General features: G+C 48.7%; 1 protein-coding gene across 2 annotated transcripts; it reads left to right on the top strand.

Annotated features, from left to right (window-relative positions):
* Positions 1-675: 675 nt before the first annotated feature.
* STARD5 (StAR related lipid transfer domain containing 5) lies at positions 676-11,808 on the top strand. Of its 2 annotated transcripts, none has more exons than XM_008015643.3 (6): positions 676-870; positions 1,537-1,586; positions 1,947-2,079; positions 5,028-5,145; positions 5,973-6,066; positions 11,058-11,808. In XM_008015643.3, the coding sequence occupies exons 1-6, from the start codon at positions 772-774 to the stop codon at positions 11,203-11,205; spliced, it is 642 nt and encodes a 213-aa protein (XP_008013834.1). In that variant the 5' UTR covers positions 676-771; the 3' UTR covers positions 11,206-11,808. The 2 variants fall into 2 exon arrangements, with proteins under 2 accessions (XP_008013834.1, XP_008013833.1); XM_008015642.3 differs by having other exon boundaries at positions 676-924.
* The last annotated feature ends 634 nt before the right edge of the window (positions 11,809-12,442 follow it).

Here is a 12,442-nt window from a genome sequence, read left to right as displayed (position 1 = left end):
GCGCATTGCATTGACTCCTGGACACCTGTACTAGAGGCCCCTCAGGCACCTCCAACTAAATATGCCCAGAACTGAACTCGGCCTATCTCTTCTCCATCTCAGGTAAGCTGCCAGGTGGCCAAGGCTGGGAGTCATGATGCTTTCTCCTTTTGAACATCCACAATCGGGGGCAGAGACTTTCACCTTCCATCTCCTAAATACTCTACGATGGGTCCTCTTCTCTTCACCGCCACTCCCCGCACCCCTGCCCCACACCTCTCCCACCATTGCACGTGCCCAGTCTCCACGCGCATTTCCTCTCCCACCCTGCACCTCTAACGCAAATCGCACCACCGTCCCGCAAGCTGAAAGCTTCGGTGCACTCAGGACAAGAGTCCACGCTTCTTAAACAAACAGTCGACATTGTCTGCGACCTGGCCTGGCCCAACGGGTCTCCGTCATTGGCTATCTTAGAGTCCCGGGGCTCCAGAGCCCCTCCCACAACTGGACAAGAAGCAGGCGGATACAGCAGGACCTTACCAGGCACCCCCAAGGCTTCCGGGACCCGCCCAGGCGCTGATGCTAACTGGAGAGCCTGGCCCCGCAGTCTGTGGTCCTGCCAATCTTAGGGAGGCGGGATCCGTCTGAGGGCCTGCACCAATTCGGGAGCGGGGGCGGGGAAAGAGGCGGGGCTACGAGCTCCTCCTAGAACTCCAGCTTTCTGGCACCCCGGATCCAGCGCCGCCGCTCAAAACACCAGCGACCCCGCGGCCAAGCGCAGCTCCTGGCGCAATGGACCCGACGCTGGCAGCCCAGATGAGCGAGGCTGTGGCCGAGAAGGTGCTCCGGTACCGGCGTGACACAGCAGGCTGGAAGATTTGCCGGGAAGGCGTGAGTGAGGAGCTGGGCGGGAAGGGGTCCCGGAGACCGCTTCGTGGAGCCCGGGTACCCAGAAGCCCCCAAGCCATTCCTCTCCCCGTTGTTTTCTGCACCCCACTCCCCTGGACCCGATTGAGAGGGATTCCAATGGGGATTGTTTTAAAAAAAGATTGGGCCTGTTATGCTTACAATGACTTAAGGTGGTATCTTGTTCCTTTCACTCAGTGACTTACCCAAGGTCACCTGGCTGTTGAATGCTGTTTAGAACTGGAACCCTAACACCAGCCTCTAAAGCCTTTACTCTGTTCATTACAGCGTGAACCCCTCTCTTTGTCGTTGCCAGAGGGTAGCATGGGGGTAGTTTTGCTTGACACTTCTGACTTTTAGCAAGTAGCCCTGGGTTGCTCAAGGAAACAAAATGCATGGTGGCTTTTAGATAATTTGAAAACCACCCACGGCTCTTGGAGTCAGCCAGTTGAGATCTTTTTCTTCATCACATTCTGCTGTGGGGACAGCTTTGCCCAAGACTAGTCCCAGCTTTTCCACGTATGGGTTGCACAGCCTTGGAAAGTTGTATCTCTTGAGGCCTCTGACCCCTCTTCTGTAAAACAGGGGATTAAGCCAGGTGACCAGAGACCTTCTAGCTCTAAAATTCTATGGTTCTGTGCCTTTTGACAGAATGGAGTTTCAGTTTCCTGGAGGCCATCTGTGGAGTTTCCAGGGAACCTGTAAGTGCATGCCTCGTTCAAAGCTTACCAGAGGTGCCGCACCCTTCCTGGTATCTTTATGGGTTTGCCTTTTAAAATATTCAGATCAACCCTACAACCCATAATCAATTGTCCTCCAGAAAAGCCTTACTGTTTTTAATGAAATCATTTTCAGCAAACTGTATTCTTGTGAAAGCTCACTGTCCATTTCTGCAGGCCTGAAGGGAGGTGGGTCGAGTAAGTTTCAGCCCCTTCTCTGCAAGCCTGTCCCAAAAGAGTAGTGACAGACATGGCATGGTTCACCTTCTAGTCCTTAGATACAATCACAAGATAAACAAATTTGATTGATGCATTGGGGTCAAATTCCTTTTTGTGCTCCAGGTACCGAGGAGAAGGCATTGTATATGGGACACCAGAGGAGGTGTGGGACTGTGTGAAGCCAGCCGTTGGAGGCCTACGAGTGAAGTGGGATGAGAATGTGACCGGTTTTGAAATTATCCAAAGCATCACTGATGTAAATCTTCCCAAGCATGTTATCTCTAGATAGTGTCTGGGCCCTGCTATAGTAACTCCCTCCCATTTCTTCTGGAAGGGATCCGTGATACCTTTTGTCAGGGAAATATGTCCTGCAAACACAGGCTGCCCACTGCTTGCAGCATTGGAGGCCAGCCTCAGCCCAGTTTCCTAGTGGGAAACGTCGTGACTCAGATAGGCAGAGAAGCCCCAAACAGAGTCTCTGGGGGTAGCATACCTGTTCCTTGTGTGGGGCTGCTGCACTAGGCAACACAGGACCCTCAGCTCCTGGCACCCACTTCCCTGAAGCCTGAGCCAGTAGCAGCCCCATGTACCTGCATGACCCCAGTTACCCTCTGGTATGAGGGTCTTCACGCTTTTTGCTTACATGCTTCCAACAGATTTTTGGGAAATGATGCATCATCCTCACACATCCAGTTGACATCTATTAATAACATTTAGTTGACAACTACATTTTTATAAGTTGCAAAGTGTATCATTTTTGACATGTAAATATCAGTTTTGAACAAAGCAATGACATTCTTTTAGATGTATCTAAATAATATATAAATTTTTATTTAAAATACATGGACAAAGTTTATTAAATAGTCAGAAATTGTATGTAACTGTTTTCCTAGAACTCAAATTTCCATTCCACGTAGCCCTCTGAATTTTATCCTAATTTAATACATGGTTATTCTTGGAAGTCATCATCTTGCATCATAAATATGCATAGAAATTGAAATTTTTTTAATTATATATTTCCTGTAATCATGAGACTAATTTTATTTATTTATTTATTTATTTATTTTTTGAGACAGAATCTCGCTCTGTCGCCAAGCTGGAGTGCAGTGGTACGATGTGGGCTCACTGCAGCCTCCGCCTCCCGGGTTCAAGCAATTCTGCCTCATCCTCCCGAGTAGCTGGGACTACAGGGGCACGCCACCATGCCCAGCTAATTTTTGTATTTTTGGTAGAGACAGGGTTTCACCATGTTAGCCAGGATGGTCTTGATCTCTTGACCTCATGATACCCCCATCTCGGCCCCCCAAAGTGCTGGGATTACAGATGTGAGCCACCACACCTGGCCAAGACTAATTGTTTTTTTTTTAAATTGGATTGAGGTACAAGTGTAATTCATTAAAATAACATGATTATATTATAAATTCTGATAAAGAAATATTAAATGTGACAAGTAAAACATTTTGCATCTTTAGCTGAGATGAATGGGAGCTCTTTTTTCTAATTAACTCATAAGTCCATGAAAAGATACAAACTTTTCAATAGACAACTGCAAAGTAGAGGGGAAGCACAGGCTACTGGTGAGCTCAGGTTTACAAAAAAGTGGAGAATTACCAAGTGGTAGCTCTTTATCATTTAGTGAAACAATGAAAATATGGAGAAAGGGCTTTTCCTTGCAGACTGGCATTTTTCAGCACGCTTTTGGCAACTCTCAAATATCCTAATTCTAAAATAGATGATGGATAGATAGGTGGATGGATGGATAGAATACAGGGCCATGCCATGAGTTTGTCGCATTTATGACATGTGCTGCTGCTGTCTTCAAAATTTCTTTCCAAAGTTCTCCTCATCTTGGTTTCCAGACACTATACCTCAGGAATGATGCACCTGGGGGCAATCATCAGAGGTGGAAGCAGTATAATTTTTTTCAAATTTTTCATCACTTCTGCCATTACTGTTACAGAATACCAGAATTTAGAAATGACAAAATTGCCTTGTTTTTAACACCAAGTTTTGGAATGTGTTTAAGAAAGGGAAAAACATGAAATTCTAACACCAGTGTATACTGCCTTGATTACATATTGCAGCCAGCACTCCTAATTGTCCCTTTGCCACCCTGGAGGATTTTACACACTGGGACAATTCATGATAGGATGATTCTAGATGAATGGGCATATGCTGTGCTTTTCTTCAAATGGGAAAGGAGACCCTGTGTGCAGGTGCAGCCTGTTCCCAGGCAGGTCGTTAAGGGATGAAGGAAACATGGAGTAGAGTCATCTGGAAATTCATCCTCATTGCACCCATTGCAAAGTGCTCAAGTGCCCCCAGGCATCTCACGCCCATTTGAAGATTAATTTCCTGAGGCCAAAAGTGTCCCTGCTGAAAAGTTTCTCAGCAACACGTGGTGCCCCAAGTCTTAATACCTGAGGGGAAAGACAAAGAGATGGAGACCTTTACCAGCCCCGCTCACCTCCCCTGAGACTTCTCCCCAGGACTGTTCCATCGCAGACCTGGCCTGTAGTTCTCCATTGTGACCCCGAGAGAGCCTGCCCCCTGCTCTCTTGCAGGATGGGATGAATGAGAGAAAGCCCAGCATCCTTGGTTTATAAAATGGGAGTGTGGGATATGCTGAGATTGAGTGAAGTTCAAGGTATTCCCTCCTGGAGCTGGGACTAGGGCAAACCAAAGAGTTGCCCCAGGCACCAACATAGGAGGCTGAGCAAGTGCAGGGTCAGCCCTAAAAAAGAGTGGCCTTTCTTCCCTCTCCCTAGCTCTGGTCCTGTTCAAATCCCATCTCCACCATGAGCTTCGTGCTGAGTTCCTTAGTCTCTCCAAGTGTCAGTTTCCTCACCTGTAGTAGGGATTAATGATACCTGTTTCTAAAGGTAAGGGACAACTGAGAGCTTTGTCCAGCCAGGTTCTTACTAGGTGCTCAATAAATGGTGCCTCTTATGGTCACTTGTGAGACATGACTTCAGCATGGCACTGGTCTGCAGCTAGATAGCTGTGGGCAGTCTGTGTCACAGCCCTCATCTTACAAACTGGGTGTATTTCCATGACACCCGGTTCCTGGGAAGATTTGCTCTGGATCTTACTGTTTATAGTGCCACCCTACTGTCCATCCTGGTACCTCTCCCAGACCTTGAGGGATGGAGTGGGAGTTGGGAGAAGATGTCCGGCCAGCTACATGCTTCTTTGGTTTGGCAGACCCTGTGTGTAAGCAGAACCTCCACCCCCTCAGCTGCCATGAAGCTCATTTCTCCCAGAGATTTTGTGGACTTGGTGCTAGTCAAGAGATATGAGGATGGGACCATCAGTTCCAATGGTGAGTGATGCCCAGAGGAGCTGCCATGCCTTCCTACGATGCTAGGCTTTCTCTTCTGCACCTCACAGTTCCTTAAGGAGAGCCAAGCAACCCGAAATCACCAGAAACTCACACTCTGAGTCCCCTACCTCATCTGGTTGGGTTTGGGGGGATTCAGGGCCATGGGGGTCTGAGGCAAGACAGTCCACATACCAGTAATTCTATGTTTAAGTCACGGTTTTGCCAGTGCCTCCCTTTTTTTTTTTTCCTGCCGAAGCTCATGGTGTTTGCTGTAGACATGTAGGTTTGTTGGGTGGCAAAAAACTTGTGTGAAAAATCCATGGCCATGTCTTCTTGAGAGTTTGGGTGCTGTCCACTCCCTTGATGTCCAGTGAGGAGCAGGGCTCCTGCCTCTGCACAGCCCCTGCCATTCCTCCAATTCTTCTACATGAGAGAGTTGGATGCATCCATGCCTCTCCCGGCTGGGATTTGAGAGAGGCACGTGCCTCCTCCCACTCCCAAACCTTGTGTTCTAGAATGTTCTTTAATATTCTTGACAAGCTTGGGAAAGCTATGTGCCTGTTTATGCGTGAATGTAGATGAGTGTGTGTGAGTGCAAGTGTGTGTGCATATGTGTGAGTTTGTGTACACGCATGTGAGAGTGTATTTGTATGTGTGAGTGTAAGGGGCAGTAGGGTGGGAGTAGGGGGACCTCACACCACAGGGCAGGAGTCCCTCACAGACTCCGGGGCTGCAGGTAGTCAGGTCTGTGTGTTCTATGGCATCCCAGTGGCGGTGGCCTGACCATCTGAAGTTGTAACTCACTGACATTCTGCACTGTCTTCCAGCCACCCATGTGGAACATCCCTTGTGTCCCCCGAAGCCAGGTTTTGTGAGAGGATTTAACCATCCTTGTGGTTGCTTCTGTGAACCTCTTCCAGGGTAAGGATAATTTCCTGCATTGAGGTACATGGCTCAGACCTAACCGTGCCTTCCCTGTGGACCTTCTCTGAAAAGGGGCACTTTGATTATGATTCAAAAGAAGAAAAATGCCTTACAGCTGTTTAGATTGTGACGATACAAAATACTTTCACACACATCTGCGTAAGCAGAACCTCCTGAGAGTACCTGGCACATGGGCAAGAATTGAGGGGAGGCGTTACTCTTATTCGTGATGCAGGAAATTTTCCCTGCAGCCTCCAGGCTAAACAAATGTCATGGTCCATTTAGCAAATGAGGAAACTGAGGTTTGGGGAGATTCAGTGATGTGTCCTGACTCAAAGGCTAGGAGGTTGGCACGGCAGGGTCTGTGCTCCGAGTCCTCCCTGAATACCCTCTGCCAGACAGGAGCAGCTTTGAAGATAGCAGTCCCCACCCCACATTTCACTCAGTGATCATCTCTCCTCGGCAAGGAATATGGTGGAACTCAGGCCTAAAGGGCAGTTCTGAGACCACACTGTAAGTCAGCCTCAGAATTGACCCCGGGGACTCTCTATTCCCATTTGCCACAGGTCATGGCCAGGCTCTTGCCAGGAAATTTCTGTGTAATGAATCACCTGTCCCTCATTTATCCTGGGAATCATGCAAGTTGACAGCGAAAGAAACTGCACCTTGCAGGTGTGTCGCAGTGTTCCCTGCAGTCTCCACACAGACGCCTGGAGGGAAGGGGTCCGTGCTTCTACCACATTGTCCCAGGAGGTGGGCCTCGGTGTCATGGGATTATACCAAGCCCAGACCTAGCACCTTTATGTTACCCTCTTTGCTAAGCTGGCTTTTCAGACATCACATGAAGACTTTTCTTAGACGTAACACAATTTTGAGTTTGAAAATAGCACAGCTGTGCTCTGCCACACACAAACATACACACCTGCGCTCAGTTTCAGTTCTCTCAATATATAGGTACCCTAGATGCCCTGGCCTGGACTCATTTCCTTGTCCTCTCCCACCTAGTAGTCAGATGCTAGGACTCACCTTTCAATGGTGCCGGGTCTGACAGAGAGGAGTTTTCAGAATAAGAGGCAGAGTCATTTTTTCTCAGGGGCTGAATCCCATTGCTGCCTTCTTTTTGGTGGAATGCACAATATAATGGGTAGTGTCATGCCCATAGCAAAGGTATCACGTGGATTTTATTTTATTTTATTTTATTTTTGAGACAGAGTTTGGCTGTCACCCAAGCCAGAGTGCAGCGGTGCAATCTTAGCTCACTCTTGGCAACCTCTGCCTCCCAGGCTCAAGCAATTCTCCTGCCTCAGCCTCCCAAGTAGCTGGGATTACAGGTGCCTGCCACCATGCCTGGCTAATTTTTGTATTTTTAGTAGAGCGGGGGTTTCACCATGTTTTCCAGGCTGGTCTCGAGCTCCTGACCTCAAATGATCCCCCTGTCTTGGCCTCCCAGAGTGCTGTGATTATAGGCATGAGTCACTACGCCTGGCCCAATTGCATGGATTTTGCTGATAGGTTGGTTGGAGTCCCACAAAACCCTGCCTATATGAGGGTTTTAATTCAAGTGTTGACTCTTCCAACTCCTGTCTACTTGATTAAAAACATCATGTGTTCTCAGTAAAACTTTCTTCCAGAGCCTGCTCTGTGCAGTTATTCTCATGAGGCTGTGGATCTGAAATCTGTGACAATGATTATTCTCTTATTATTCTGTGAAGATAGGCCTATTCTGGACACTAGATTCAGCCAGCAATAATAGCAGCAGCAGCAGCTGCAAACATTTAGACAGCACTACTGTGTCAGCCACTATTCTAAGCACTTTGTATAAATTAACTGTTTTTATAACAACCCTAAGGCACTGTTGTGATCCTGATTTTTAAGATAAGAATGGTGGGTGCACAGAGAAGTTTAGTAACTTATCCAAGGTCACATAGCCAGCAAGTAAGAGAGCCACAGTCTCATTCTGGCCTTCTGGCTCCAGAATCTGGGCTCTTCAACGCAGATACTGATGTCTCAAAACAGCTGGAGTATCTGTCCTCTTAGAACTTAGATTCCAATGAAGGCAGGAGGAGACAGACTAAACACAAATGTAAGTAGTTCTGTCTCGTGGATGCTCTAGTAAGTATCAGATGTTAAGTGCCTTGGGGAAAACTAAACCCAGATAAAGGTGACAGGGAAAGGTGTGAGTGGGTCGTCTAGGGGGTTTCCCTAATAAGACATTTGAACAAAGCACAAATGCAGGGAGTCTTGGGCATGTTGGTGGAGTGAGAATTCTGGCAGGGCTATGAGCAGATGCAAAGTCTCAGAAGTAGGAGCAGGAGCCAGAGCAAAAGCAGCGCCTTTGAGGAGCAGCACAGAGGGAGGTGTTGTGTTAGCAAGGGGAGAGGCTAGGACATTCGGCCCATGAGGTAGCAGGGCCCACAGCCTGTTGGGGACTTTCCTCTGAATAAAATGGGAAGCCATTGGGGAGGCCTGAGCAGGACATGCTCTGACTTCAGTCTTAACTGCTGTGATGCCCTGCTTCCCCAAAGAGGGTGAACTCCAGGGGACAGGGACTTCCTTCCATCTCAAAGCCTTAGCATCATCTGCACTGCACCCTCTCCCTCACCCACCAACCTCTGCCCATCCCACCTTTGCTAGGGCCTTCTCTCTCCTCTTGCTCTCTTGAGCAAGAGGCTGTGAGCAGGAGGGCAAGTGGACTCATCAGGGGTGAGGTGGTGTTGAGGCCAGAGGTAGTGGTGGTTGAGCTGCAAGTGACTGTGGGGGGTGGGGGAAATGTGTTCTCAAGGTGGAGGAGCCTGTATCTGTGGTCAAGGCAGCATTACAGTATCATTTCTGGAGCACTTGCTCTGTGCACAGAAAGGGTGCTAAGTGTGCTTCACGCCTACTCTCATTAAATCCTTCTAGCAACCATAGTGGATGCCTTCATCCCAGCCTTTTCTGAGGGGAGACTGGTGACCCACAACTCCTTTGTGCCCCCTTTTGCCCTTTCTGTTGTTGTTGTCACATAATGGTGTGCATACAAGAGCTACCACTCACCCAGGCCACTGTGAGGAAGAGTTTGTCCCATCCCACACGGCCTCTCCCATGTTCTACCCACCACAAAGCCCAGTCCTCACCCAGAGGGAGACATGATCACGGAGTCTCATTTCTCACTCACCTGTTCATGTTTCTAAAGAGGATGCTGCTGAGAGGTGATGGCGGCCAGAGGAGGCCCAGTGGGAGGAGGAGCAGGGATGAGAGAGAAGGCCCTAGCAAAGGCGGGATGGGCAGGGGTTGGTGGGTGAGGGAAAGGTGGAGTGTGGATGCTTTGAGATGGAAGGAAGTGCCTGTCCCCTGGAGTTCACCCTCTTTGGGGAAGCAGGGCACAAGCAGAGGAGGAGAAAAGCCACAATGCAGAGGAGCACATGCTCTCCCGTCTTATGGATCTGTTGGCCCCCATCCTGCTCCAGGCCCGTTGTCCTTCTATATGACTTGGGGAGTGAGTTTTTTTTTTTTTTCTTTTTTGAGATGGAGTTTTGCTGTTGTCACTCAGGCTGGAGTGCACAATGGTGCAATCTCAGGTCACTGCAACATCCACCTCCCAGGTTCAAGCGATTCTCCTGCCTCAGCCTCCCGAGTAGCTGGGATTACAGGCACCCACCCCCATGCCCGGCTAATTTGTGTATGTTTAGTAGAGATGGGGTTTCACCATGTTGGCCAGATTGGTCTTGAACTCCTGACCTCAGGTGATACAACCGCTTCGACCTCCCAAAGTGCTGGGATTACAGGTGTGAGCCACCGTGCTTGGCCCTGAGGAGTGGGATTCTAAAAGGTCTCCAGTTCCAAACCTGTAGCCTGCATGATGTCAGGAAACATCTCATGGGCAGGCATAGAGCTACCTGGGGTTCCTGGTGAGGCTGAGGCTGTGGACAGTTGCGTTCAAATAAAATGCCAAATGAACTCCACAAAGCCCATACTACCTTTGTTGTCCTGGCCGTTGAGAAGTTTGTCACGGTGAAGATTGCTTCATGTCCCTACCAAGTTGTGTTCCGTCTCCACATTGTGTGCCCCTTTGATTCTGGACTTCCAGTCTGCATCTGTGCCACCTGCCGTCCTCTGAGCTTCTGCCCCCCCCCCCCCCCCCGGCCAAAATCCCTTCATAGGTGCTCAAATTATTCGCCAGTTCTCTAAATAGCGGTTCTCAAAATTTTGGCATAAGGCTTTCTTATACCCTTAAATATATTTGAGGGCTTCATAGGGCCTTTGTTCATGGAGGTTATAGCTATCATTATTTGATGTATTTGAAATTGTAACTGGGAAATTTGAGAAATGTTAAAAATATTCTAACATAAAAATTCACTGCATGTTAAATAACTTTATTTTTAAAAACTGTATTTTTTTAGAAACAAAAAATATCGTGAAAAGAGTGGCATTTTTACATTTTTGCCCGTCTCTTTCATGTCAGCTTAACAGAAGCTCATACCTGCTTCTGCATGCAGTCTGTTGCAATATCACACATCATGTAACCTCCAGAAAACTCCACCATATGCACGTGAGAGGAGGCGAATCACGTGTTAGTGTTGTTATGAAAATAGTGTTCACGTTGCAGACCCCTTGAAAGGGTCCCAGGAGCCCCCAGGAGGTTGCAGACCCTAAATAGTGAAGGGCAGCATCTCTTCGTTCCTCTCAGGGCCTGGCACAAAGTGAGTTATCCGAAAGCATTTGCTGAGTGAATCAGGCGGCAAGGTACTGCGTTTTTGGACTGGGAGTAGGGACTTCTCCCTCCCTGGAGGCTTGGAGAGGCTGTGGAATGCATCCCTGACAGGACGAGATTCCATCCTGAAAATGAGCAGGTCCAGAGAGGACCCCTGGGTAGAGGGCACAGCAAGGGATGAGACGCAATCACTGTATCATGGCCATTTCCACTGGGCTGGGCTCTGCTTACCTGCCTGGTGCTCATCCCCAGCATCTCTGCTGTAGATCGTAACACACCTCTGCTGTTGCCTTTACAGGGAACCCACCAAGACCAACCTGGTCACATTCTTCCATACCGACCTCAGCGGTTATCTCCCACAGAACGTGGTGGACTCCTTCTTCCCCCGCAGCATGACCCGGTTTTATGCCAACCTTCAGAAAGCAGTGAAGCAATTCCATGAGTAATGCCATCATTACTTCTTGGCAAAGAACTCCCATGACTCATCGAGAAGCTCCAGCTGTTGGGATACCAAGGAGCCTGGGAACACGCGGAGGCCTGTGTTCACTCTTTGGAACAAGCCAATGGACTACACATCTCTGAGAATGCCAACCAGAGGCGGCAGCCCACCCTTCCTGCCTCCTGCCCCACTCAGGGTTGGCATGCGATGAGCCATTCATGTGCTCTAAACTCCATCTGCCTGTTACCCAAACATGCCTCTCCTGGCAGGGTAGACCCAGGCCTCTAACCATCTGACAGGGACTCGGGCTGGACACCGTGTGATGCACTCTGGCCCCAAGCCTTTATGTGCCCATCACTCTCAGAGACCACGTTTCCCTGACTGTCATAGAGAATCATCATCACCACTGAAAACCAGGCCCTGTTGCCTTTTAAGCATCTACAGCTCTCTCAGTCCTGTGCTGCAGACCCTCAAATGTATTTTTCTGATACAGACCTTGTATATGGCTTTACTGCCACAAAAGAGTTTTTTTCCTTAAAAAAGGTGTCAACTTGGAAAATAATGGTTTAAAAATGGGATAACCATTAAGGAAAAACACTTTCAATGTATCTTCCATTTGATGAATTTGTTTTTCTCTCTTTATCCCCTCATGGTGGACTTCCATGTCCTCAATGAAACCAGGCAGTGTGAATCTGTTCCAGCCCAAATCTGCAGCATTAGGGATGAGTTCTTGGCAGTGATTCTGAACTGAGTGTGTACTCACGTCTGCATGGGGAACTCTGGGGAGAAGAGCCTTCTTTTTCTTTCCCCTGGGCATTTGCCTTTCCTTGTCTTCTTACTGAGGTGGAGGCAGGAGGTCTCTGTCTTCCAGGCCCTGGCCAGGCCATCCTGCCATCAGGAAAGATAGACGAGCATGCCTCCCTCTAGCAGTGCTGGCTGGAGTCTCCCCTCTAGATCCTGCTGCAAGACTGCACAAACCTACAGGGGCCATGTCCACCCAGGCACATCATCAGAACCAGGGAGCCCAGCCTTGCCACCTGGAAGGGGCCTCAGCAGCCATGCAAGTTTCTTTCCCTATCTCCAATCCAGAGAAGGATCCTCTAACGTTCTCTAGCAACCTTATCTGCACCCCCGCCACCTTCCTTGTAAGAAAGACCACGTGTGTCTGACTAAAATCCCTTCACGTTGCATTTACCCAGGTTACTATTGCGCGTGCAGGATGTTTTCACAGTGTTCTCAGCCTT

Source organism: Chlorocebus sabaeus, chromosome 26 (genome assembly GCF_047675955.1).
Source record: "Chlorocebus sabaeus isolate Y175 chromosome 26, mChlSab1.0.hap1, whole genome shotgun sequence".
Classification (NCBI taxonomy): Eukaryota; Metazoa; Chordata; class Mammalia; order Primates; family Cercopithecidae; genus Chlorocebus; species Chlorocebus sabaeus.
Note: the sequence above shows the minus strand (reverse complement) of the source record. Positions and strands in the feature narration are given on the sequence as shown.

What these genes read in the sequence shown, in the direction of transcription:
- STARD5 (XM_008015642.3), top strand. Translation starts at nt 772, where the DNA reads ATGGACCCGACGCTGGCAGCCCAGATGAGCGAGGCTGTGGCCGAGAAG. An exon ending in GTGGAGTTTCCAGGGAACCT is followed by an intron (nt 1,587 to 1,946) that starts GTAAGTGCATGC and finishes TTTGTGCTCCAG; the next exon opens with GTACCGAGGAGAAGGCATTG. An exon ending in TTATCCAAAGCATCACTGAT is followed by an intron (nt 2,080 to 5,027) that starts GTAAATCTTCCC and finishes TTGGTTTGGCAG; the next exon opens with ACCCTGTGTGTAAGCAGAAC.